This window comes from Poecilia latipinna, unplaced genomic scaffold (assembly GCF_001443285.1).
Source record: "Poecilia latipinna isolate Pla-1442-1.1 unplaced genomic scaffold, P_latipinna-1.0 Scaffold7, whole genome shotgun sequence".
NCBI classification, from domain to species: domain Eukaryota; kingdom Metazoa; phylum Chordata; class Actinopteri; order Cyprinodontiformes; family Poeciliidae; genus Poecilia; species Poecilia latipinna.
Window position 1 is genome coordinate 513,157 of NW_015112623.1, and position 26,713 is coordinate 539,869.

At 40.2% G+C, this 26,713-nt stretch overlaps 3 protein-coding genes and 1 long non-coding RNA gene across 4 annotated transcripts in view; 2 read left to right on the plus strand and 2 right to left on the minus strand.

Moving 5' to 3' along the window:
• The window catches only part of cyfip1 (cytoplasmic FMR1 interacting protein 1), a 36,310-nt gene extending 29,328 nt beyond the window's left edge, over window positions 1–6,982 (minus strand). Inside the window, exon 1 of the mRNA XM_015021600.1 lies at window positions 6,704–6,982. The gene's annotated coding sequence lies outside the window, so the exon portion shown is untranslated. The remainder of the gene's footprint in view (window positions 1–6,703) is intronic.
• A 487-nt stretch (window positions 6,983–7,469) lies between these two features.
• tubgcp5 (tubulin gamma complex component 5) lies at window positions 7,470–22,146 on the minus strand. Its single transcript, XM_015021811.1, has 23 exons — window positions 21,395–22,146; window positions 21,235–21,288; window positions 19,642–19,750; window positions 19,332–19,428; window positions 19,166–19,245; window positions 18,958–19,093; window positions 18,113–18,230; window positions 17,719–17,808; window positions 17,431–17,524; window positions 15,907–16,159; window positions 15,254–15,456; window positions 14,479–14,594; window positions 13,918–14,186; window positions 13,629–13,827; window positions 12,500–12,688; window positions 12,223–12,405; window positions 11,560–11,644; window positions 11,363–11,483; window positions 10,321–10,472; window positions 9,240–9,365; window positions 8,074–8,162; window positions 7,872–7,972; window positions 7,470–7,757 (listed from the first exon to the last, which is right to left on the minus strand). Exons 1-23 carry the CDS (start codon window positions 21,526–21,528, stop codon window positions 7,711–7,713), a joined length of 3,045 nt encoding a protein of 1,014 aa, XP_014877297.1. The 5' UTR covers window positions 21,529–22,146; the 3' UTR covers window positions 7,470–7,710.
• Window positions 20,597–23,086, plus strand: LOC106939559 (uncharacterized). The gene is made up of 2 exons (XR_001422879.1): window positions 20,597–20,746; window positions 22,142–23,086. It is a non-coding gene; the product is annotated as an uncharacterized LOC106939559 (long non-coding RNA).
• Window positions 23,087–24,041: 955 nt separating this feature from the next.
• Window positions 24,042–26,713, plus strand: part of chst7 (carbohydrate (N-acetylglucosamine 6-O) sulfotransferase 7) — a 7,333-nt gene continuing 4,661 nt past the window's right edge. The window contains exon 1 of the mRNA XM_015021911.1: window positions 24,042–25,508. Within this exon, the coding sequence (XP_014877397.1) occupies window positions 24,206–25,477 (1,272 nt within the window). The 5' untranslated portion in view covers window positions 24,042–24,205 and the 3' untranslated portion in view covers window positions 25,478–25,508. The remainder of the gene's footprint in view (window positions 25,509–26,713) is intronic.

Here is a 26,713-nt window from a genome sequence, read left to right on the forward strand (position 1 = left end):
TCACCAAAAGTACAGATGGTGTTCTCATGGTGTGAATAATAAAAAAAAGCTCCAGTAAAATACAGAGAAATCCCAGATAACCTGAACTGCAGCAGCAAGGTGATTTTAAAAAAAAAAGTTTTTAAATTAGGATTGTAAGAACGTTGTATCTGCATGAATGACTGGTTCAATGTAAACTTAGCATGCATGATACGACTAATGGCAGTCACTGTTAACCGCACAAGATTAAAAAAAAAAAAAAAACTCCTCATGCATTACCCAATGTGTAAACTATTTTTAAATACTTCCTTGTTCTGTTGAGACTGCAGTGTCGGAGTTTGTTCAGGGGGTTAACAGCAACAAGCTGACAGTTTCAGTAAGTCCATCATGAAAAGAAAATCCTTGATTTTACTTTGTGATATTAAAGCACTGAAGGACCTGCTGTCATGAAGCTGTTAAGTCAAATAATAAATGTATGAACGATGTTTGTCAGTTTCTGACATCAGGTTGATATCTCCTTTCATTTCTAGAACTGTAACCCTGTACAGTGAACTGGATGTGACTGAGGTTGGCTAGGAGTGCTTGATGAAATCATCAGGGTGTTTACCCCAGAGTGCTCAAAATGATCAAACCTAATAATAGGTGTGGTTAGGACACAAGGAAACATGGTAACAAAGGATGATGAGGATGGATAAAAAAAAAGACAGCATTACCAACTTGTCTAAGCATTTTCATTTGGTAAAAATGAACATGCAGAGTCACCGACTGCAAATTAGTCTCTGAAAATGGGAAGTGCAAACCTCAGAGACGGCGAGCACGTGACGCACAGCCGGCTTCAAGACAAGGGCCAGCTTTTCTTTTATGAGAAATATCCAACCTTTTTACAACTTCCTGATGCCTAAACAGAAATTCTTTGGTAAATCAAGAACAGAGACCACTTTCATAAAGTACCATCGATCTTTAGCTGTGCAAAGATGCCGTGCTTTTATTTGTCTAAAACAAGAAACCTTGGTGGGTTTTTACTTTAACCCAGTTCCTGTTGCTGTTTGACAAGGAACAAATACGGGAAGTCGTTTCTCTTTAAGGGTTAAATAAGTCTGCTGAAGCAGCACACCACGTCTCCCTGAGTAAATACACAGTAAGGAGCTTAAGCCAGAATGAAGGAGGTAGCTCGGGTGTTCAGACAAACAAACAAAAGGCAATCATAACCCATCGGTGCGTGTGATATTTAAATCAGATCCAATTATTTGGCCTTTTGAGCTTGGCAGGGCAGCCATGTCTGAAGTCTGGAAAAAATGCTAACCGGGTCAGGGTACGGATAGCGGAGCTCACCCCAAACGCCAGTCTATTCTTCAGGTTCTCTTCCTGAATAGAACTGCTCTTCTTCAGAAAAACTTCTTTTTGATATAAAGCAATGAAGGCTTGTTCAGTGCTTTAAAATTAAAATGTGGACATTTAATTTTCCTTGGAGCAGAAGAACCCAATAAAATGGATCACACTTTCTACTTTTAGATGGATGGAGTGGTTTCAGAAGGACTCCTTCACAGCCTCACCTGGGCTAACGATGAGACTTTAACACAAAGATTGTGACTATTTGGTGAGATTGCTAATGTATAGCTAAAGCTAAAAACCTCTTTTAAAAAGCATGCGTAGGTCAATAACAGAAAATACTCTTTGTACCCAACAGTCTTCATTTAAGAAAATATGTATAAACTTCACAGTGAAAAAAAAAATTAAGCAAAGTTTCCATTTATCATGATAAAATATTTTTCCTGAACGACAAATTGTCCCAGTAATTTGAGATGAACTAAAATATTGTTGTTTTGACATCATTTTCAAGTAACATATTGACAATATCATCATAATGCAACTTTGCCCTCTCAATTACCACTAAACTTTAATTTGGTAAAGAACGCTTCGAACAGGAAATGGAAGTGATCAAGTGTCCAAAAACGAAAATAACCAAGAATAAATAAAACAGAAATAAAAACCACACACAACCCAAACCGTATATAAAATGCAATGAAGTCTTTGTCAACAAAATTGCTAATCAAAAAATGTTAATCATCAGAATGGAAATAAATTATCAAGCTCATGCTAATTCATCATGCTATTAATTGCTTAATTGCTTATTGCGACAGGCTTTGCATGCCATTATCAGCAGAATCTAAATAACCCAGCCTTGACACAACCAAAACTCGTAACCATTACCGTATTTGGCATCTTATTCTGATTCAGTTCCTCCAACATCTTTTTTTTTTTTTTAACAAATTAAAAGAAAAGCGTCAACATTTAGCAGTTTTTAACTCTTTGCATAAGAAGTATCATATTCAGTAGAATTATTTTCTGGTTTTATCAACAAAACTAAAAACAGACACGAGTCCAAATATATTGAAATGAGGAAGAAGAAAAAAAAAAATTCAAATAAAGATTAGTTGAATGAAGTTTGAATGCTTTGCATGCAGAGCCAGGTGGAGCACACAGCAGGTGGTGAGGATCAGAAATAAACCAGAAATAAGCTCAGGGTTCCTACAGGTTTTCCATTTCAAACTTTCAGACATTTGCACTATTAGATTTTCTAGTTTAGTTCCTCTTTCGACCGCTTTTACATTTGTGGCTTTAACATTTACTGGAAATTTAGATTAAATATTTGTGCTTCAAAATCCATATCTATTTCTCGCATGTCGACTTAAGGTGTATTATTTCTAATATAACTTTAGTTTGAAATGAGACAACAGGAAGCACTGCAGGACACGATGCACAGATCAGGTTTTTAAGGGCCAATGCTGATTCTTTCTAACTGATTTTTCTGAGATCTGACATGATTTTGATTGATTCTGAATTTCTTTTCTAAAGTTGATATAAACTCTCAAATATCTAAGCTTTCTTTTAAAAGTACAGTATGTAGTTTTTTTTTTTATAAAACAAAACAAAACTATATTTTTGTAGAAATATAATTGTTATACTGTTGATAGAGCTGTTGCCTTACAGCAAGAAGGTCCTGGGTTCGATTCCCGGTCCGGGGTCTTTCTGCATGGAGTTTGCATGTTCTCCCTATGAATGGTGGGTTTTCTCCAGGTACTCCGGCTTCCTCCCACAGTCCAAAAACATGACTGTCGGGTTAATTGGTCACTCTAAATTCTCCCTAGGTGTGAGAGTGTGTGTGCATGGTTGTTTGTCCTGTCTGTTTCAGTGTTGCGTCAGATTGGCGACCTGTCCAGGTGACCCCGCCTCTCGCCCCAGGACGTTAGCTGGAGATAGGCACCAGCACCTCCCAACCCCACTTGGGACAAGGGTGTGAGAAAATGAATGAATGGATGAATGGATGGATTGATAGTTGCTATATGTATTTTTTAAACTGTCCCTATGTCCTGAAAAATAATGTTTGGGGAGAGTAAATAAAAAAAAAAAAAAAAAAAAAAAAAATCATGCTGCCCGGCTTTCTCCCTGTGGTCCTACTGCCATCAGGAGAAATATGATGCTCAAAAACAACCAATCAGAGCCAGAAGGAGGGTCTTAGCACTGTGAATCATGCTACAAATATGTAAAGAGCATAGTTTTACAATCATAAACTTTCTAAAAAGTTACCTTATATAAATAACATTAAACTTAATGTTTAATGTAAATTTAATGTAACATTAACCTGCTACAATTCATGCAATAAATGTAATAAAGCACGACAACAAAAGAAAAACAAATGTGCTGCTGGTTGCTTGGCAAATGCAAAAGTTTTGAATCCAACAGTAACTGAAAGACCTGCAAAATTATCCCAACTTGTGTGACATAGCTCATGCCTCTAAACTTTACCCGAATAACTGACAATTTAATATCTTTTTTTAAATAAGAGTGAATTCAAATATGATGCATTTACTAAACAGGAAAAAGAGCTTATTTTTACGTATTTGGCCTACCAAAAACAGGTCAATCTGTTCACCTGTATCATCCCCACTTGGTCTAGTCTGTCACTAAAGTGTAGAAGCATTTTAAAGTAATAAAACACATCCAACAGCTGTCGAACATTTTCTAAAAGAGGAAACACCTTTGTGTTGGACAGAACGATTTACAGTCATGCGTAACAAAATGCAAGATGTCCGACACTTTTAAACCTTCTATTCAAACAGAGTAAAGTCATCAACACTAAGGAAGGAAACGATTGGTTAAGTGAGAAACTGATGCAAAAGCAAGAATCAAACACTGCCTTGAACGACAGTCGCGTCTCTTATAAGTGTGGCAGAATAAACACACTTCAGCAGGTTGGTGCCAGGCTGGAGGAAGACAACGATCTCAAGACAGAGGTGTGAAAACGTTTAGCTTTAACATGCTGCAGGGTAATAAAACCACTGCTTCCGCGTATCAGTGCAAAAACCACAGTCATCCAAAGCACACGCTATGAAAAATGTAGAAATACACTTTATAAATGTATAAATGTTTACATCTGCAGGAGGGTTGAGTTCTGGAGAATTCAAGGTTATGTTTAAGTTTATGCGTAATCAAATCTCAACTCAAGAAAATTGAGTCGCGGCTGATGACCTTCTGGAGTAAAAAATAGCAAACATGCAACATAATAAAGGTTTATCCACTCACCTGGAGCGGCGGCTAATTTAAACCTGGTTAGTTTCAGCGGTTGTAACGTGCTACATTACAACCACTGAAAGGTGGGTTGGTCTAACCTGGCTTTATGGTATCCTTAATAAAGACACAGAACCACAGAAGAAGAAAAAACAGGAAAATATATGCACCACTCTCACCAAAAACACCAACAGATGTGGTTAGAAAAGCATCTTCAAGCCTCATCGCCTGCCTGCCTCTCTTCCTTCCTTCTTTCGTGACTTCAAAGCCGACTGAAAACATCTCAAACTCAACAAAATGCAGCAGAGGCAAAATGAGCATCAAAAACTATATATGCACGCGTTTCCAAACGTAAACAACAAGCTCATAACACGTGAACTACTACAGCGTACATGAGGGGAGTCCGAGGTGCGACGTTTACAATATTTGGAATTTGGCAAAAAGCAAATCAAACAAATCAAATGGAGCTGATGCTGTCGCAGTAAACAATTAATCACATGATAAATTACAATGATGGCCATAAATTCCATTCTGATGATTAATATTTTTGAAGAGCAATTTTGTTTACAGCTTTCATAATCTACTTCATTTATGGTTTCTCCTCTGTGTGGTTTAATTTCACTTATATTTTTTGGTTTTGGTGATTTTGTGTGTGTGTGTGTGTGTGTGTGTTTTAGGTTATTTGAAATATTTTCCAGTTACTTGATCTTAATAAAATTATAATTTATTGCTCTTTCAGAGAGTGAACTTGCATTATTACACCATTATCAACATATCACTTGAAAATAGTCTGAAAATAAAATTATTGTTCATCACAATAATTTTGGGATAATTTATCATCCAGCAAAATCAGTTGTTATGACAGGCTTGCAGATGGACTTTTTTTTTGTTATTTTTTCCCACTGAGAAGTTTACACATATTTTCTTAAAAAGAGACTGTTGGGAACAAAAAGTATTTTTCTACTTTTGGTAATGTCGATTTGCTTTCCTTTAAGTTTCATAGTGAAAAGTCTGTCATAGTCTGTTTTACTTTATTGAGTAAAACAGACCCAATTATTAAACTTGGCTAAGTACAAGAAAAGCTGTCTGAGGACGTTCTTGTATTTATTTCATGCTAAAATACTTTTTCTGGACCAATAAAGTAGAAAACATTTGAAGTAAGAAGTTCTGAAGCCGTACATCTGTGGTGTCCAAATTGAGTCCAACAGGGACTCAATTTGCAGGTTTTAGTCGTTACCCTGGTTCAACACACCTGAATCAAATGATAGTTCATTAGCAGAACTTTAGGAGGTAGTTGGACCACATTGGAAACTGGCAGGTCAGAAGCTGGACATCCATACTGAACAGTAACATTCACTCTAACCAGTCAAAAAAGTTGTTCATTAAAGATAGTTTGTTGAACATTTTATGACGTATCTATTTAAAAATGTGGTGTTCGTTTCAGCTTTTCAAGCATTATTCGGGTTTATTTGAAAGGTTTCTACAGTGGCTCCTTTTACGTGCTGCTTACAGTGGAAGAATGGGCAGTGAACGCCTCGTGAGATCTAGTTCCTGAACGCAGCAATCCTGGATGACTCGCGCACTAAACTTCAGGAAAAATGTTGCCTAAAAGAGGAAACAATTTGGAAAAGGCAACGATACTCCAAGTACAGGTCTATTTTTAACTTTTGACATTCGCGGATGGTTTTGTTGGCTTATTTAAATTTCTTTCTTTAAAGTAAGTTCTACGTTTCGGCTCCAGATAGTGTGTCGGACAGTTTAATTCACTCCAGAAGGTAACAGGTGGTACAAAACAACAGATAAACGATTGAAAAGTGTGAAAACTTTAGAATTCTATGGTGTGTGTGTGTAGTTCTGCCTCCAACAATGTAATGGCTCTATCCCTGTTCCGTGGCTCGGCCCGAGATTAGTCACAGCTCGGGCCTGTGAGCCAGGAAAATGGCTTTGCGCTGCAGCAAGCTGTTCACCTCTACAAGCTAATTATAAGAAGTCTGTCTAAAATCAGCATGTGTCCCACTGGTTGCTCTCACACAGCGCTGGTTCAAAGAATACAGCCAAAGCCGTGCAACAACTTTTTTTTTTCTTCTCCCAAGTCGTGGGCGAGGTATCTGGAAGTCCACACACACTGAAACCAACTTCAATCATTTCCACTCACCCGGAGTTGTTGGGAAACTTGTGCGTGAATACACTCCACTACTGCGCCATGTAGCCGGTGGTTTAATCCGTCTCGCGACCCCCGGGCTTCAACGTTTTCGGTCCGTGGGAGTGTTTTTTTTTTGTCGTCGGCCGGTGAAGTCTTTCCTCGCTCGGTGTTATCATGGGCGGGGGAGAGAAGTAGAGCAGGGAGTTCCTGTCCCTCAAACAGGGAAACTCAACAGGAAACTGCGATCCGAGCTGCGGTTCAGGCCTCCTCCACTAGGGCAGGGAGACGCAGGAATGTACAGTAAGCCCGCATGTATGGAAGGTGATTAGGGCCAAAAGTATACCCGTCCTGGCGACACTATCACGAAACAAATGTCGCAAAAAAAAACAAAAAAAAAAACTGCTGCCATAAGGTTGGACTTTCATAAGGAAATTAAGATATTTAAAATTAATAGTAAATAAAACTGTACAAATGTTTCTTTTAAATCAATTGTTATAGGCATGTATTTTCAATTATACAAAATATAGCACTTTCAGTCATTTTAATTGTTTAACTCAATATATAAATCTGTATGATAAACTGCCATATTCCATGTATGTCACTTAGGGAGGAAAATTATTTTTGTCTTGACTAACGTCTTGAATGCTAAAGCTAGTTAGCATGGCCAACTAGCCATTCAATTTCAGATGGCAGAAATTGTTTTTCTGTAAGGATGACTTATTTCTCCATCATTTGCACATTTAGCAGCTCAACTTCCTTCTTCGTTGTTGAACTTTTGTGCCATTTCTATGCAGAAGCAATACTGCAACTTTATTTTGTGCTTACGCATATACACATGACATATTTACAATAAACATGACATTTTATGTAAAAAAAAACATAACTTACAAAAAAACATTTTTTAAATAAAGATCTTGATGTTTGTTGATTAACAATGACTGTCACACTCCCATCAGTCTGAGCAGGTTACATGACAACAGTCAAAGGCAAAGTGATAAGGGTAAAACATGGAGGGTCGCTCAGCACTGCTCAAACCCTGCCATCAGAGAAAGGGCCAGAGACTCCACTGCAGGAAAAAAAGAAAAAAGAAAGAAGAGGAAAACAAACAAATAATTTTCTCTGACTGTGTAAAGTGAAGCATTTGACGATGGGGAATCGCAAATGAACAGGATTGGCTTACGGTGAGGAAAGGAGCCCCGGCAGACAGCTTTATTAAGTATAGTCACCAGGAACATGTGGCAGTTTTTGAAATCAGACTCCATTTTATCAATAGACTCGATCCTGCACAAAGACAAAACATGGGGTCACCATGGAGATTTCCGACAAACAGCCTCGAGGTAAAACTGAGCAAAGTTGCAGTGCGGGATTTATTCAGGCCTTACTTCCAAGCACCAAATCCGGCTTGCCATCGGTCTGAGAAGATGAGGACCAGATTGAGAACCTTCATTATAGCCTCTTTCACAAAACTGACCTGAGGGAATGAAACGCGGTAGAAGTGAGACTTCTTTTTCTGCTCAGTTCCTCATTTATGTCCATTTTATGCTACGGGTACAGCGCTAAAGAGATGTGTGACAGCTGTATGTGCTGTGTATTTTGTCTACAGGCATTAAAGAGAGCGTTATATTAAAGTAATTCACTCAAGTTAATCACCTCAACCTGTGAAGACTGCAGAGTTGAACCGCTAGAACTTGAAACATCAAAACCGTCATCGCAGGCCGTCACATTTTGTGACGTATGAAAGGATGCAGACAAGTGTTTTCAAAAGATGTTGAAAAATAAAATAAAATAAATTCAGTTTGGATTTGTTGCAATTGGTAGTGAGGAACAAGGTGCGAAAGGCTATTTACTTGCTTTATTTTGTAGTTTTATCTTTTTACTTTGCTCTTAAGACTAAAATTGCCTCAAGTTTTTTTTCCTGTCTTTTATTCTGTCAAAGTGGAAAAGCTACAGGTAAAATTCAATAAAATATTTTGAATGTGCTACTTTAATAATAACAGTTAAATCTTTTGGATACAAACACTTTTTTTGGACGTGGCGTAAAACAAAAGGATGAATGTTTGGAAATGAACCACATGCCTGCTGTTAAATACGGTGGAGGTGCTATGATGCTGTGGGCCCGTTTCTCTTCCAAAGGTCCTGAGAAACTTGTTAGAATGCTTTCTACCACAAATTCCTTCAATTACCAGTATATTTTACATGAATAATACATTTAAAAAAAAAAAAAAACACTTTTTCTGGCAGTAAACTGAAAATGGATCCTCACCGAATCTTTTTAATCAGGATAAATTAAAGCATCTGATCAAATCGGCACAGGATGGGTTCACCAGACACAAAAACTCATCCTAAATCAATTACCACCTCAGTGTCGGGTCCTAAACCTACGGAAAACCAGTGGGGTTTCACTCTCTGTGCAAGAACTCCTTTTGAAAACACGGTGACGTCTTACTGGGTTTAATGTGGTACTGTCAACACCAATAATTGTGCCACTGGTTGTTGATCAGTCCACCTCTGAATCATTGCTTTCAGAATTCAGCACAGCGCATTTCACCTTTTCCCTCAGCAGACAGCGGTCATGGATGGTCGCCAAGTATCTGTAGTGGATCTTGATCAGCTGGTCCAGGTCTTTTGCTTCCTGTACTTGGTGCTGAAACTCCAAACCAGTGCTGTGCAGAATCTGCCAACACACAGAGGAGACACCTCTCACTTTTCAGACTGCAAATGAGAAGATTACGTAAAAAAAAAAAGACTGAGGTGGTTTGGAGCTCATGCTTTCATCTCACGGACTCTGGAAGCAAAAAGGGTTGTTTTGGTTTACCGACAATCAGCTGCTAACGTTTTCCAAAGCTTTAAGACAATTTGGATCAGATTCTGCTCAATGACAGAGACCTGCTACAAACATCCGCTATTGAAACTGTTCTGCAAGAGAGAGAGAGAAAAAAAAAGTGACGTTTGTACAGCTGGGGAGAAAGTTCTGCGAGGAAAGCCAGAGAAATTAGCAAAATGTGAGACGTAATGTCACCTCTGGAGGAGCTTCAGAGATCAGCTGATCTAAATCTAACACGCACACACTGTAACAACACAACATTTTACCAAGTAGTTTGAAAATATCTTAGTGCACTTAAAATAAGACAAAATTAACTTACAAGCAACTTTTCCAGAAGATGTAGCGGCTTATTTTAAAGAAACAGTTCCTGGAAAAGCATTAGTTCCACCAGCAGAGTCATTTCACTTTTAACGACGGAAAAATGTCGTTATAAGTGAAATAAATCTGCCAGTTGAACTAGCACTTTTTTAAATCCAATAGTGAGCAATTATTTACTTAAAACAAGCTCCTTTATCTTGCTGAAAATCTACTTGGAAGTTAGTACACTTGAAATAAGATTAAACTAAGATATTTGTACTAGCAACCAGACCAAAAATACTTAGATTTTGTATTTTTGGAGTGCATCAAACCATGTCGCTGTATTAGAATGACCCAGTCAAAGTTCAGATCTAAATCTAATTGAGAATCTGTGCAAGGAAATGAAAACTCACTAACTAGCTCCCCATTCCAATCTGACTGAGCTTGGACTATTTTCTTTAACTGAGGAAAACTTTCAGTCTCCTTGTGGGCAGGAGCCTCCTCTTACTCTGGTCATGATGTAGTTGTGGAGGCTGTTGACGAAGTGCATCAGCTTAACGCGCAGCAGACACATTCTGTGAAGCTGCTGGCTTATCGGCTCTTTCAGCTTTGCTTCCTCAGCAGGAGATCCTTCCAGTTTCTTTGTGACTTCTGCAAAATCTAAATAAAAACACAGGAAAAGCATTTAAGCAACAACATAAGCTCCTTGGTATTAACTTGACCCGCCGCATTTAGAGGAAGACACAATCTCGACGTCGCTCTAAGAACGCCACAGTCACACCAGATACATTCCCGTTGAGCAAACTGGAATTACAAAAATAAATCTGCTTAGTGGAAACACACCAGTTTTGAAAATGACACTTTTTTTTTCCAACAAAAGCTTTTATGCGTTTGGATGAGTTGATGTTTTGGCTGAATCAAAATTAGTAGATTTTGCAATATACTAATAGCCGTGTGTTGCCATGGAAACACTGTTTCGCATCGTACGAGTCACATGATCAAAAACCGGATGTTGACACCAGATGAAAAGAAGAAGGAGATGACAGGAAGTGGCTGCAGGACGAAGGCGTGGCACATTTTTTTTAATGACTTATCGCGTGAACATACCTATTCACGTGGGATTTTTAACTGCATTTCGCATTTAATGCAAACAGCGCAAATAGAAAATTGCTTTTTTTTTGCAGAATATCTACAAAGTTCTGCAGACATCTGTATTGGAAACGCAGCTAGTGAAGCACGGAAGTGAAACCATTATGCTGTGGAGCTTTTTTTTTTTCCCTCTTCAAAGGGAGCAGGACTATTAAGAGGGCCATACTGAGGACGTTCACACATAAGCAAAAACTGAACTGCTTCCCAGCATGCATGATGTGTCTAATGTTAACATTTCTAATGATAACGGAGAATAAAAAGTGGCTTTGGTTGGGTAAGACATCTTAATACCAAAATATTTAGGAAAAAAAAAACAAAAAAAAAACCAAAGACGATCATTTGAATAATTTTCAGCTGTGGTGGATGTGAGCGTCCGTCTCCGCTCTGGTCTCAGTTCTTACCGCTGAATCGAAGCGTGTCCAGACTGTATTTAGCCCATTTAATCTGCAGGAGGAGAAGGAACACTTGATTGTAAATCTTCTGGCACTCAGAGCTGATCACAATATCTACGGGCCAGGGGACCTGAGGAGAGCAAACCAAGCAAGTTTCAGCATCACACGTTTACCAGGCAAGAATGATGCGCAATGCCTCCGTTTACCTTGTAACTCAGGGTCAGGACCTCTAAATTATTCACTGGATGCTTCTTCCTGGACGCGTCCAGAGGCTCCAGGAAGACCGACAACCTATAGGATATGAAATATTAAAGGAAATATTTGCTTCGCAATTCTCAGATTTACGATAACGTATTAGGGCCAGCGTAGATGTCCGTCAAAAAAATTATTGAGAATAATTTTAAAAAATAAGGACATTTGTGAGAAAAAAAAACTCACACAAAGATTTCAGATTAATCTCTGGGTTGGAAAACTCAAAAAATACGCACAAAAAAGAAACTCAGATATTTTTAAATCTCTGAAATTTACAAGAAAAAACTTGAAAATTGAGTTTTACAAGTTGTGAATTTTCAACTTTTGAAATTCAGACATTTCCTCGTTCATTTCTACAAAATTTCTGAGATTAATCTCAGATTTTCTGAGTTATTTCTGGCAAATTTTCAAACTCGGGAATTTCCAAGCCTTTTTCTAAACAAACAAACAAAAAAAATCTTACATTAATCTCAAAATGTTACATTTTTTTTCTAGGAAATTTTCTCTCTCACTCATTTTTTTTTGGGGAGGGGTAGGAGGAGGGGGTTGAATGCCCTAATACACCATCTACAGTTTTCACTCTGCTACATCTATCTGAAAGCAAAGACATGCAGTACCTGCTGCTGTCCTCAGGGTAGCGCTGTCCCACTGCCTCCTGCAGCAGCACGTTGAGAAAAGAAGGCTGCTGCCAGCTCTCCTTCTCCTGCACCTTGTCAAAGATGGCGGTGTAGAAGTCATACATGGTGTCTCCGGCTTCCAGCAGGAAGTAGTTCCTCATGGCTTGGAGGTATTCCAGCAACCTGCCGAGAAACAACAACATGCTGGATACGATCTGACACAAGAGGAAGCGCTTAGAGCAACAAGAATAAAAATAAATAAATAAACACAGCCTACTTGTAGTCTTTCTTCAGAGTCTTCATGAGGTTGCCACAGCACTCGATGTACCGCCGCTCGATGTGGGGGTAGAGGCAGGAGCGCAGGGTGAGCTCAAAGGTCTGGCAGGTGACCGACTGAGACGAGCGGTCCACAATGAAGTCGCCGCCAGAGAAACGCTCGTGGAAGTCGCTCTGCTCCAAGTAGAGTCTGAAGAAGAAGGTGCATGAATTCATTTTGGGCTTCTACTTTTTTCTTTGAACCCACTCTGTCTTTAAAAGGCAGTAAGTAGTATGTGTTTTCCAGGCACCTAGTGCCATTTTAGAGCACAATCAAGTAACTCTTACTTTTATAAAAATGTTATATATCAAATATCACTTAAAAGAAAATTGACTTCGACATTCAATGCCTTGAAATTGGGCCTCTGTTTCTTTAAAACCTCTTGTTTTTTCTGAAGCTTGGCCTTCAGGAAGTCATCACAACATGGCTCCTCAATTAACCCTTTAACTGTGTTTTTTTCCCAAAATATCTTTATTGAAATTTTAACAGTTAAGACAAACCGCTTGAACATTTAACAAAGAATGCCAGTTATAATAGTAGTTTGGTTCAAGTCACAATGAAATACACAACACAGAACAAAAACAACAAAATGTCTCTCACATTCTTAGTTCCTTAACTGTGTTTTTACTGAGAAGTAGCTCCTATAATGAGCTCAGCTGATGCTCAGTTCCACCAGGTGTTTGCTAATTGCTGCTGGCTAGCCTGAAGGAGCTGAGTGGGGGATGGCTGCACTGTAGAAGCTCAGAAACTGCAGCTCTGAGGAGGAGCTTTGTCCTCAAAGGCGGAGCTAGGTCCACTCAGGTGTTTTGCACAGCTGAATGGTTGCCATGGGAGATTAAAGGATTTCTCAAACATGCATGAAAAAAATCAAAGCAACACTCCAGGTGCGTTTTTGATGATGGAATAACACTATAACATGTAAAGTTAAAAAAAAGTTGATTTTACATAATTCTGCCCCTTTAAATCAGATGTGAAAACATACTATTACTTCCAATGCTTGTAGCTTTCACAGAAATACTTTAATTATTTTTCCCAGCAAAGCCACAGTTACCATCAGTTAAGCGAAAAAGGTGATTCAGTTTGTTGCTACCTGGCGAAGTTGATGGCTAAGAGTGGATCGTGGACGTCGTCGATCTCCAGGTGCTGCGCCATGATGGATTGCATCTTTACGAGGCTCCTGGTCGTGGCCTGCTGCTCGGTCATCTTGTCGTTCAGGGATTCCTCTGGGCTGCTCAGGCGGGACTGCACAGACTCCAGAAACAGCATGTACAAACTCTTCCTATCTGCATCTGCAATGTTATTTTTCTGAGGTCGTGAACATATTCCTTCAAAAAAAAAAAACATGACTGTTATGACGCACTACCAGGACAAACACCGACCTCTGGAGGATCTCTCAGAATCCTGGGTTTCCTTACAGTGCAGATTTTTGAGCAACTGCATGGACTTCCCGGCCATGATGATCTGCTTCAGCACCGGTTTGAGGAAGGACACCATGGTGAGCTGCCTGTTGCTGGAGCCCGGATCCCCGCTGGAGCTCCCGCTGGCTGCGTCGTTCAGCTTTTCCTCGCTGTCCACCATCTCGGAGACGCTGTACAGGGTGTAGGTGGCGTACCAGAAGTCCCTGTGGTTTACTGGGACGTCCTTATTTCTAGTAAACAAAACAAAACAAAGATGTTCTGGATTTCATAACATTAACGGTTGCGACTCTGCTTTGGTGGCTTTCCGCAAATATTCAGACTGCTTGAATAGTGTCTCACAACTACAAACTTACACACTTTATCGAGACACAAAGCAGAACATACTGAGGATATGGAATGGTGAATGATTCTTTTTAATCTTATTACAAATAAAAATAAAAAAAAATAGCCATCTTCAAATTTGTGCTTACAATTTGCTACATATGTGGGAAGAAGTGTGTGTAAGGATTCCTTGAAGCTAACCTTTGGATGATGAACTCTTTGGCAGGGTCAAACAGATGGCCGTGAACAATCCACTCATCCACAATCTCCAAATACGGCCTGACCGTCTCAGTCCACAGAGAAAAGAGCAGAGCCACCTGGTAGAGAAAGAATAGCCACACATTAACCAGCGGTGGGCACCGCTAACTGAAACGTTAGTGACACTAATGCTAAATCACTGCACCAAGATGGTATTTATTGGAAGCTAATGCTAAAGCTTTATACCAGCTTTGTGTTTAGTGGAAGCTAATAATAAAGCACTTACTTCAATTCAAACTATGTCTGGCCTTGAAAGACTACAGCCTTCAAACACCAATTTCATTTTGCTATGTATAATTTACATGTTCTATAATTTCCCTATATATTGTATTTATGTTTGCATGTTGTTCTCTACTTTCCATGTTTTATTTTATGTTATGAAGATAACGGTCTTCAGCACTTTCAAAATAAGAGCATGAATAAAAACGTTTAACTACTAGAAGAATTCTTGATAGTCGATAACCCAAAGTTTCAACACAAATGTCAAACTTTATTCAACTTTAAGATTACAACACAGGCGAGTAGCTTTAGAAGTGCGCTGAATGTTTTCATAGTTAGCAAAAGCGCTATACAAAAATAAAAAAAATAAAAAATTGCTCTGCTATTAGCACAGTAGCGGATTTGCGGAAGTGTGTACAAAATTTCAATAACTCCGTTTCTTTGTTAACACCCAGAAACTAATAATAATAATAATAATAATAATAATAATAATACTCACAGCTTGCTCTGATGCATCTCCAACACTGTCATACTCTATAATAGCTTTGTAGAGAGTATTGAGCAAGTGAGAGGCCCGCACAACATTTGGGGTTGCCGGGGGAACTTCAGCGACTCCCGTGCAAAAGACTTTGTGCAACACTTTGATCTGGGCCAGGTGAGGACTGAGACGCTCTAGAACGCCGGAAAGGGTCACCGTCTCATCTGCAAACAGACAACAGTTCATACAAAGCATGAAACCTCGGGAAACTCATCAATACTCGGTAATAACATGGACAGGTTTTTCCTTTAGGATTAGATTGACGCACAAACAGTAATGGGGTAGATGTCATCATGGTAATCATCGAAAGATTTTGTCCCTCGGAATATATGCAACTGTGTTTGCGTAGCTCAGACATTTTAGGCCAATTTAAGGAACAAACAGCGATTTTAAATGGTTTTAAACATAAATAGCCTACGGCCATTTAAAGTCGTATTTATTCAACCCTGAAAAATGACTTGGAAAATAAAAGAAACAGAATGAGACCCAGGCATCCCCAGGACCTCTCACTGTTTACACAGTCAATGGCGAAGCTCTGCTGTGGCTCTGTTGTCAAAGGAAATCCAAAACAAACTCTTTACGATAGTGAACTCGAAGCTTGCTGTACTGCTTACCGTTGCTGATGACCTCTCGCTCGATTGCGGTCAGCTCTTCTTTGAAGCTGGCAAAGTATTTGTTGAGAGCCCAAACAAAAGCCTGGTAGGTCCTGAAAGGCGGCTCCGAGCCCTTTCGGTATCCGTGGGAGGAGGCGGAGCCTGGCGGGCCGGGCTCGGAGCTGTGGCCCGTCACCTCGTCGATGAACCTCTGGAGCCTGAACACCGCCTGTCCGTACACGGCGACGTGTTCCAGCACAGAGTGCAGGCAGTTCTGCAGAACAAAAACACGACATCCTTTTATCAAAAAAAAAAAAGAAAAAAGAAAAGAAAAAGCACCTGGTATAACATCAGCAATTAGGGATGCAAGTTATCAATTAATGAGTAAATCCAAAGTTGAAGGATCTCACCAATTGACGGGTGCTTAATTGATAAAAGGCCATTTTCTCTTGCGTCGCGTTTCTATAATGTAAAGGCTACATTTTCCACAACAAGCTGAATCTTAAAACTTTGTTTAATTTTAGCAGTATTTCGGGTCAGCCAGCGGTATTCAATTTGGACAGAATAAACGAAAAATTATGGTTTTCTCAGGCTGGTAAATTTAGACAAAACAGGAACTCTCTTAAGAGGTGAAGAGATGAAAATAATATGTAAAAATACTCAATTCCAAATGAACAGAGAGATGTTCAGAATGTTAAAACTTCCCTCCATGAAGTGCACAAACTCACACAGAGCCGGCCCAAGGCACATGTGAATTAAGCACCAGCTTAGGGACCCCCGCACCACCAGGGGGCTCCCATGAGCAAAATGCTAGTATGACAAACAAATATATATATTTTTAAAAAGAAACACTGAATAATACAAACTAATTGCTTTATACATATGGAAAAAAACTATTTCTATATTATTTTTATAGTTGGTACTCATCTAATAGGTTAATCTCTTCCTGCTGTCGGCTGCTGCCACTGTTGGGGGGAAAATATAAGATACTGAACTTGTTAAATTGTTTTCTGTGAATTCAGCATTTGTCTGCTGATGTGATGTTACTTTAGAAAAGTTGAAATAATATGGCACACTTGCACTCCGCATTTCAAAATCCAAATTATTATTATTTTTTTTTTTACCGGTAAAGGTAAAATCAGTAGTTACAGTAACACCAGGACAATGTAAGCTAATTACAAATGACTCTGATGACAGCAGGTATTTAGCGATATCGAGGTGATAGCTTAAGGAGCTTGCCGAGTGTTTGTTTCAAAATAGAATCACATTCAGCGCATTTCCCATCCCACACCGGACTCAGTTTTGACCGTTTCTCTTTCCCATTCTGCCATCTTTATTCCTGTATCAGGTGGATCTGCTTAAGGATGACCAGCGGCGACCTCTGCTGGATGGAGGGCAAACTACAACACTAAAAGAAAAAGGTCTCAGCGGACATTATTAATCGATTTGGAACTACTTTTAAACTTATAAACCATTAATCGACAACTAATTAATGTTTGTGTTTTTTTTCCCCTCTTCAAAAAACAACAACAAAAAACAACTTACACTTGTCAGATGGGTTACCACCACGTTATTCCTCACCGACACTTTGCCGTCATGATGCTGGAATATAAAGTGTTTCTTCACCCCGGAGAGAAGCCTGAAAAACACACAGATCATCCCCGTGACAAAAAAAAAAATCAATACGCCAACACAATTACCTCATCGATCCGGGGAGGATCCGTGAGTCCCGGGTTCAACAAGACACTTAAACTCGTGTGAGAGGAACAGAAGATCTTTTTCTGTGTGCTTTTGTGCAGCGAGTGAGTAGGCTCAGCGTCACCGGATTCTTACCACAAGGTTTCCCGTACGACCTGAGTCTCGGTGACGAAGGCTTTTTCTTCTGGCAGATACAGAGGATCTGTGTTATACAAGTGCTGGTCCCTGAAAGCGAGAACACCTGAACGTCACACAACCTTTCAACTCAGGAATAAGAGGAAAAGTTGTTTATGTCATGTGGAACATAGAAAAAAAAAATACATTGATTTGCATAGTATTAAGATTCACTTCCTATGTAATAGTTCCAAATGTGTAATTTGTAACTTCTAGCAAGCCCACTTTTATGATTTATACCACATTAAAATTTGATACCAATATTAAAATAGAATTTCCCCCACCCCCCACTAGTTCAGATCCACATGTTACTGATTAAAGTCAAATTTTATCTTAAAGGAGTCTGACATCTTACCAAACGTTGAGCAGGTTGGAGTGTAAATGCAAGCTGTGGGGGAAACGAGGAGCGTGAGCGACCCAGTACGGAGTCACCACATGCTGTTCAAGCCAGGCCCGGGCGTCTGGTTCCCCCACTGGGGAAAAAGTAAAAATAAAAAATACATACCAAAACGTGGTTATTTTAAAGCTATAACACACTATTCCTGCAATTTCCCACATTTTTTGTCAGATTGCAACTCAAAAAATTAATGTGTTCTGTTGGGATTTTTGCATCAGACCGACAAAGTAACAGGAAGTACATGTAAAAAAAATAAAATAAATAATGTACTTTTTTTTCTTTTACAAATAAAAATTTGAAAGACTTCCAATGTATAGAGATACGCATTTAAAATAACTGTTAGTTTATAAACCATTGCATTTTGGCTTCGTGTGACAGTAAAACTAACACATAGCCTTGAACACACCATCCCAACTAAAAAAAAACTGGTGGTGGCAGCATCATACTGATGATTCTTTTCTTTTATTCAGGAACATGAAGTGTAAATAAACTAGATACAGGACAAAATTGGATGGAAGGATGCAAGATTTAAAGTTTAAAATTTCTCCTTCCAGGAAGACAACCCTAAACATACTGCCACAGCCACAATGAAGTACCCTCGGTTAGAACGGCCTAATCAAATCCCAGACCTAAATCCAACTGAGAATCCAGTAGGCAAGACTGGAAAAGGTGATATTCACAGACAATTTCCATTCCAGACTGAAACCTCTGCTATGGCAACAATAAACGGAAAATTAAACACATTCCAGTCTGCGGCTCTACCGCGAATGATTTCTACGATTGTTGCTGCGTTTTCGACGCACCCGTCCATGCGACTGGCACCGTCTTGCTGGTGGTGTCCTGGTCCTCCTGGGGGGTTCTGTCCAACTGGATCCCAGAGTCCTCCCTGCTGATTGGCTGCTGCCTGTCGTCGTCCTCGCTTTCATCCTCCGACCACTCCTACGGAAGAGCGAGGTGACAACATACGGCCATGGAAACGCGCTTAAAGGGCGTCGTCGTTCCAAGACCCACCGGCGTGTCCGGGAACGGCCCGGCGTCCACGTCCTCCCCTTCCATGAGGTACTTGGCCCAGTCGAACTCATCTTCCGGTTCTGAACGGACACGCAGTTAATTGTTGAGGGCGAGGGGGAGGGAGGTGAATGATTCCAAAGTGTAAAATAGCAGAAGAAAAGCTCACCGGCATCTTTCACTCTGGGTCTCTCAGTGAAGTTTGTGTTTGAGGGAGAATCTGACAAGAAAAGCAGCAGAGACAGGATCCCGTAGTGTGTGTGTGTCTAAAAAAAATAAATAAATAAAAAGTGAGTGGAAGAGTTTGAAAGTTTAGTGGAAGGTTATGCAATCTGGAACACTGTTTTCCCCATATGCTATCAGGATATTGTGGCATTAAAAAAAAAAAAAGAGAGAGAGAAAAGAAACGCAGGACATGATAAAAATGTGTTGGCTCGTATGAGAATTCGTGTTTTAAATTTTCACACTCTGTTCATTACCTTCGCTCCGTTGGTTTTGGGTAGTGGTGAGTTCAGGAACTCCTCGGTCAGTCTCCTCCAGCTGCCCGCCTTACTCAGGTCAGAGTGGACCATCAGCTTTTCATAGATTCTTAAAAAAATAATAATAATACAAAAGAAGAAGAAGAAGAAGAAGAAGAAGAAGAAAAACCCCAGATTATGCATAACAGCATTGTGCAATATGGGTCATTTATTTCATTATGATAGAACAAATTCTTACGCTTCTAATACACTTTAAACTGGAAAAGAAAAATTTGAGAAATAGACTAAATACAAAAAATACTAAAAGAAAAAGAAAATGTTTGAAAAATCTAGTCTGACTCTACCTGATTAGGTGTGTTCATTTAGAGATTATTGTCATTCAACTAAACATTTAAAATGTACATACTGAGCAAAACTTTGCAATAATAATAAAATAATCAAATAAGTACATTTAAAAAACAAAAAAGTATGAACATAAATACAATTAATTACTATTATTCCAGGACTTCAACAACAACAGTAACAACTAGCTCATTAAATTCAGTTCAAACACATTTTATTTATTCAAAAGGGAAAGCAGGGAAAGTCATAAGTCATAACTTCAAAGTGTATCCAATGAGTCATTGTGGATCTCTGGTAGCAGTCTCGCAACTAATCCGAAGTGGCCTCTTACTGAAAACTGTTGCTGCATCACTGACGGTGATGACTTGCTAAAAGGCTCAAATCCAGGCAGAAGAGACGATATGCAACAGTAACACGGATGACGCAATCAGTTATTGGCAAGGTCTGCTAATCCACCTCATTTGCTGCTTCTCTTTTAATCAGTTCGGCAGTCAGAAAGTAGTTAGGGTTGTGGATTAGAGGAGAGAGATCGAACTTCCTCCTTCTCTCTCTTTGCATCCATGAAGTTTCATTTTCAACTCCCCTAGGATTTGGGGTCACAGTTCAGGTAGGATTTGAAGTTTTGGGATGCCAATCAGTTATGAGAGCAACACATTGTTGTCACGGTTACGCAGCATAAGAACTGTCCGAAAATGGGGGTAGGGGGGGAGTAAAATGTGATCAAAAGTCTAGAAAAAGGAAAAATCTGAACTAAGATTACAAGGTTAGTTCTGACCATGAGCGACACAATTCTTATAATTACAAGATTTTTTTTTATCTTTTCACACCATCATAAAAACTATGCTTTGCTCTTAATATGTAATGTCATCTATTTTGATACTAAAGGTTGTGCAGTTTGACTTTTTTTTTTGTTTGTTTTTGCTTCATTGCCGATGTATAAATAAAAAAGGGACACTATAAATTTAATACATTTTATCAAGGCCAAATTTGGAATATAGAACGTGCAAAACCCGCAGAGTGCAATGATGGATGAGACATTTAGACAATAAGACTGAGAATAGTCTAAAAATACACATATTTTCCAGACTCTACTTTCTTTTCCATACTAATCCAGAGCAGTTAATTGATTAAATCAAAATATTTCAGAGTGCGTGGGAACTGTGAATAGCACAAACTAGTAGAGGAAAACAACCGCGTACCTAAAGGGAAGTGAGAAAATTAGACGACACCTCCCTGGAAACACTTACTCACCCATTGATTGTGCGTTGAATTTTATGACTGTCAGCATCCAAATACCGATGAAATCTGCCGGAGGGAGCACACAGTTAGCCAAGCTTAGCATCACCTTCTTGCAGCTAGCTAACGTTGCTGACAGGCTAGCTCCGACTCAACCAGCGCAGGACGGACTCACTTGAAGTTTGACCAAGCGAACTTCAGCGCCAGTTGGAAGTTCTGGTCTTCCTCGTCTTGCACTCCGGTGATGCACCTGATCAGCCTCTTCGACTCTCTCTCCGTCTCCTTTTCGAAAGTGCTCCAGTGTGCCATGTTACCGCAGCTACTGATGCTGCAGTTAGCTTCAGGCTACTACAGCTGCATCCAACTGACAGTCGTTGACATGTAGCCGCTTTGGTGGCTCTGCCAAAACCCGGAGTGGGTCGAAATTTGTTTATTTACTACAAAAATGTGAGACGTTAAGCTGTTTTTGTTAATCGTTTTCTGCATTACCGCGCTTTGTTTCTCTGGAAATAAGAGCAAGTGCGCATGCGCAAGATGTAGAGGCGTGTTTTTTTTCTTCTTTTTTTTTTCTTTTTCATCCGAATGGTTCCAAGGTTAATGCTAATAGCGGCTAAATTTACGGATATAATTAATCTTTCACAACGAAATACATCTGTGCTCATTCTCTCCAGAAGTTGGGCACTTGTATCTTCCTTTTAATATATGTTCTTGGTGCTTGTTGTCATTTTCTAAGTTTACTAAACTCCGCCCACAAACAGATTTAACCATAGCCCCGCTTTCACTCTCAGTAGTTTCTGAACAGCTCCACAAAGAGGAAAATAAATAGATTATTTCGTCAAGCTAAGCTAAGCTACTTAGTAAGTGCTTAAAATATTAAATTAATGAGCAAAATTTATCTCGTGGTTTCTTTATTTATTTGTAGCGGGGCGTGACTTGCCCGAACAAACGCACGAACACAAGACCCGTTCCCTTACAGTCAACCGTTTAATGACTCGGGTAGTGATGTTGAGGCGGTGTGGAAGAAGTTTTTGTGTAGGTAAGAGACAAATACATTATTCGATAAAGAGATTACATTTTATCGAGTAATATAAAGTCAGGTTTTTATTACTATTTTATTATTGTTGCTCTTTTATTGTTGCTAAACGAGCAACAATAAAATTCAAAGCTGCCTTCTAGCTGCTGAAACTGGAATTAGATCTGAGAATTAAGTCACCTTTGAGTTGAGTTGAGCACATTTAATTCAAATCAAATTTAATGAAAAAATATTGATCCCAAAGGGAATCAATATTTTTTGATGTTGCTTAATCAAAGAGTTATTGTAGACGGTGATGGCTGCGAGCAAAGAGGCCATCACAGCCACAGGTGCTCCAGAGTGCCATGTTGCCAGCTACTGATGCATGTACAGTCTGTATTACAGTCTAATGCAGACTGTAACAGTCTGTATTATTATATTTGAACTGAACTATGTGCCACTGGTTTAATATTCTAGAGAACAACAGAAGTGCCAATAGTTACACATATGTGTGGATGGGCAGATGCATAATGTAGCGTTACTGTGTAGTCACAGGGGCTGGATCTCTGCTTAATGTCTGTCTCATGCTTGTTTTGTTGTCATAGCAACGATTGATGTTGTATGTCAAGCTGCTAAAGTTTCTATAGAGAACGTTGGAATAAGATTTTTTCTTTTTTTTTTTTTTATATGGCACCAAAACCAGCTCCAGTCCAGAGGATCACATCCTTGCCTGTTTGCTTCCTGCTTCCAGTCAGGCAGGGTGTAGGAAGGAAACAAAATAAACATGTATCCTTATCCTCTGAGCTCAGAAACGGTAAAGGAAATAAATCAATAAATAAAATGTAGGAAAAATTTAAATTAATATATAATGATTTTATGTAAATCATCTTGTGACAAGAAAGAGGTTGTGACTTTTTTATTTTTGTAAAAAGCATTCCGGAAACACAACAACAACAAAAAAGACATAGGCCATTATTTTAGAAACATAATGATATTTAATAAATCATCTAAAGCAATGGTGTCCAAACATTTTTTCAACAAGGGCCAAAGTCCCTGAGTAGAAAGTCCTCTGGGGCCAAAATTTGCTTCTATTTTTTCCCCAATCGATAATGCATAAATATTATTGGGATTTTTTTTTCTCTCCTTTACCTGCACAACAATAAATTAAACAAGTAATATTTTTTAATGAAACCAAGAGTAGTCTGACATTTTCCTGAATGTTTACAGTCATTTAACTTTTTTGGGACCTTTTTTTTTTCCATTTTGTTGGTCTATATATAAAATGATTTTAGTTCATTTCTAGCAACAGAAAAAAAGCAACAAAAAAGATAGCAAAAAAAATAATTTTTGTTTTTCCATTTTCCATTTAGGACATAAACTTCCCATGGAAATCTCCATCTGAAACAATTTATGAAAAGTATCCATCTTGCCTGTCTTGTAGTATGTTGATTCTTGATAACATTCGTGGTTGTCAGTTGCTGTGGGAAACGAGTCTGCGTGTAGCCTAGCCGACACTGAGAGCAAGAAAAAAGAAGATTATGAGTGGGTTTTTAGCTATTCTTCAAAGGTTTTTCTGCATTATTTTTCCCTCTGCTGTGGTGAATTGCACTAAAAATAAATAATAATACCTACATCTCCAGGTTCCTTTTTGCTGGCAGAACTATTCTACCTCGGCAGCGCCGCTATGTAAAAGAACAGTCTTTTTGCCCTCCAGCGTTGTGCGCATGCGCGAAATTTCCGGACGTAAACAATAACAACACGGTAATATCGGACCGCCTCCGGGTGGGGGCAAGGCGCCGTCTGACACCACGCCTACCCAGAGCGCCGCTCTGCCTCACCGGATGACAAATGATGCACACCCGCACTAACACACAGAGGAATAACTTTACAGTAGCGTCCGGGGCGCTCCACAGACCGCTGCGCCGCAGACTCTCGTGAAAACAAGCTTCCAGCCCCCCATCTCGGCGTAAGGAAATGAAGAGGAGGCTCCATAAGAAGTACTTGGTTTTGATTCTGGCATATTCAGGCTTACTTCTGCTGATCCCCTATGTGTTAGATAACCGGGATAAATCCGCCCAGAATGCCAAACTGCCGCAGCAACAGCCCAGATGCCCCGACCTGGAGAACACGGTGGCTCTCCTCTGGGATAACGGATTCAAAGCAAACGGTAGCGACGCGGCGGAGAACCCGGCGCCGACGAACAAGAGCCAGTCCCGGACGCACATCTATCTGCACGCCACCTGGAGGACCGGATCGTCGTTTCTGGGGGAGCTGTTCAACCAGCACCCGGACGTTTTCTACCTGTACGAGCCCATGTGGCACATCTGGCAGACACTGTACCCCGGCGACGCCGGCAGCCTGCAGGGCGCGGTGCGCGACATGATGAACTCCCTGTACCGCTGCGACTTCTCCGTCCTCAAACTTTACGCCGGCTCGCAGAACATCACCACGGCGTTCATCTTCGGCTGGAAGATGAACAAGGTGATCTGCTCGGAGCCGCTGTGCGACGCGCATCAGCGCCACGAAATCGGGCTGGTGAGGGAGGACCGGTGCGCCAAGTGCCAGAAGCGGGACCTGCGGGAGCTGGAGAGGGAGTGCAAGAAGTACCCGGTGATGGTGATCAAGGGGGTGCGCGTTCTGGACCTGAGCACCCTGGTCCCGCTGATGAGAGACCCGGCGATCAACCTGCAGATCATCCAGCTCTTCAGGGACCCGCGGGCCGTGCACAACTCGCGGCTCAAGTCCAAGCAGGCCCTGGTGAAGGAGAGCATCCAGGTGCTGCGCAGCAAGAAGCAGACCGACAAGTACAAGCGGCTGCTGGTGCCCAGCAACAGGATGAACCGGGCGGAGAGCTACGTGGCGAGCGCCATGGAGCTGATCTGCGACAACTGGCTGAGCGACATGATGCTGGTGATGAACGCTCCGCCGTGGGTGAGGAGGAACTACCTGCGCCTTCGCTACGAGGACCTAGTGCTGCGCCCCATGGAGGAGCTGCAGCGGCTCTTCCGTTTCTCCAACCTCTCCACCTTCCCGGCGCTGGAGAGGTTCGCGCTGAACATGACGCACGGCCAAGGCTACTCGTCGGACAAGCCCTTCCTCATATCGTCCAGGGACGCGAAGGAGGCGATCTACGCGTGGCGAGAGCGGCTGAACGTGGAGCAGATCGGCCAGGTGGAGGCCTACTGCAGCGAAGTGATGAGGCAGCTGGGCTACGAGAGGAACAGCGTGGTGGAGAAAACCACATGAGGATCGGAAAGCAGCGTGTGTGTGTGGGGGGGTAAGAGCGTTCAAAAACAATGCAAAGATTGAAACAGTCGTGCTCTCTTTCTCTTTCTCTGCCTTGCGTTATATTTACGTTTCCATCAGCACAGGAAGTGGGTAAGTGCTTGCTGCTGGGTTATAACTCATGACCTTCACTTGACTGAAACCAGAAAAGCACACGTTCGCTCGTTTTGATCACAGAAAAGGGGACAAACACTGCTTCACACAGTGGCTGTGTGAACATTTAAAAGCAATCTTGAATTGTTCTTGCAACCATTGAGCGACGGAGTCTGAACCGCCCAAAATGAAGAGCTAGACAGAGATCCACTTGTTGATCTCATTTTATCAATCTCAAGTCATAAAACCTGCGATATCAGTTTTTCAATTTGCACTTTGTTCTCTGTTGTTTTAATGTTATAGATGACATTAATATCTTACTGATGTGTTACAGTTTTACTGATCAGATCAGCCTTTAGCTTTTAGTTACTAACCGGCCCTGGCTAATGAACGACAATGCCTTGTTACACAGTATTAAACCTTTCTACGTTTTTGACCTGTTGCAACCACAAATTCAGTATATTTTCTTAAGGATTTTCTGACACAAAGGAGTGGAAAGTTAAGTGAAAGGAAAATGATACGCAATTTTTAAAAAAAATTGTTTTAGTAATGCAAATTCTGTATACACCGCCTTTGCCAAAATTACTAAATAAGAGTGTATTTATGTGTAATTTAGTCTCAGTTTAAATCAGACCGGACAGGACAGGAAGCGTCCTGTCCGGTCTTGAAGAGGCTTCTTATGGTAACTCTGGATGAGCTGCAGATCTCCACAAATCAGGTGAAAGAATCCGTTAGCTGGATAACCACGAGTGATGGAAGATGGAGATTTGGCCTTTATGGCAAAGTGTTGAGAGGAAAGCCATAAGGTGTTCTGATCAGATGGGACAAAAACTTTTCTTTTCCTGCTTTCTGTGATGGGAAAGTAACACAGATTAACAACCAGAACACATCACCCCTATGGTGAAACATGGTGATGGAGGTATCATGCTGTGTGAATTTTTGTTTTGAACAAAAAATACCCCTTTAGAAACCATGAATCATTTTCTTATATACAACTATTTGTGTATCTTATAAAATCTAAGAAAACCCAATTCAGGTTTGTGGTTGCAGTGGGGGGGAACATTTTTAAGATGAAGGGTTAGGAATACATTAGCAAGGGACTGC

Coding starts and splice junctions, on each gene's coding strand:
- tubgcp5 (XM_015021811.1), bottom strand. CDS start 21,528: ATGGCACACTGGAGCACTTTCGAAAAGGAGACGGAGAGAGAGTCGAAG. Junction 14,595..15,253: donor GAGATGCATCAGAGCAAGCT/GTGAGTATTATT, acceptor TTTCTCTACCAG/GTGGCTCTGCTCTTTTCTCT. Junction 12,406..12,499: donor ACTCTGAAGAAAGACTACAA/GTAGGCTGTGTT, acceptor GTTTCTCGGCAG/GTTGCTGGAATACCTCCAAG.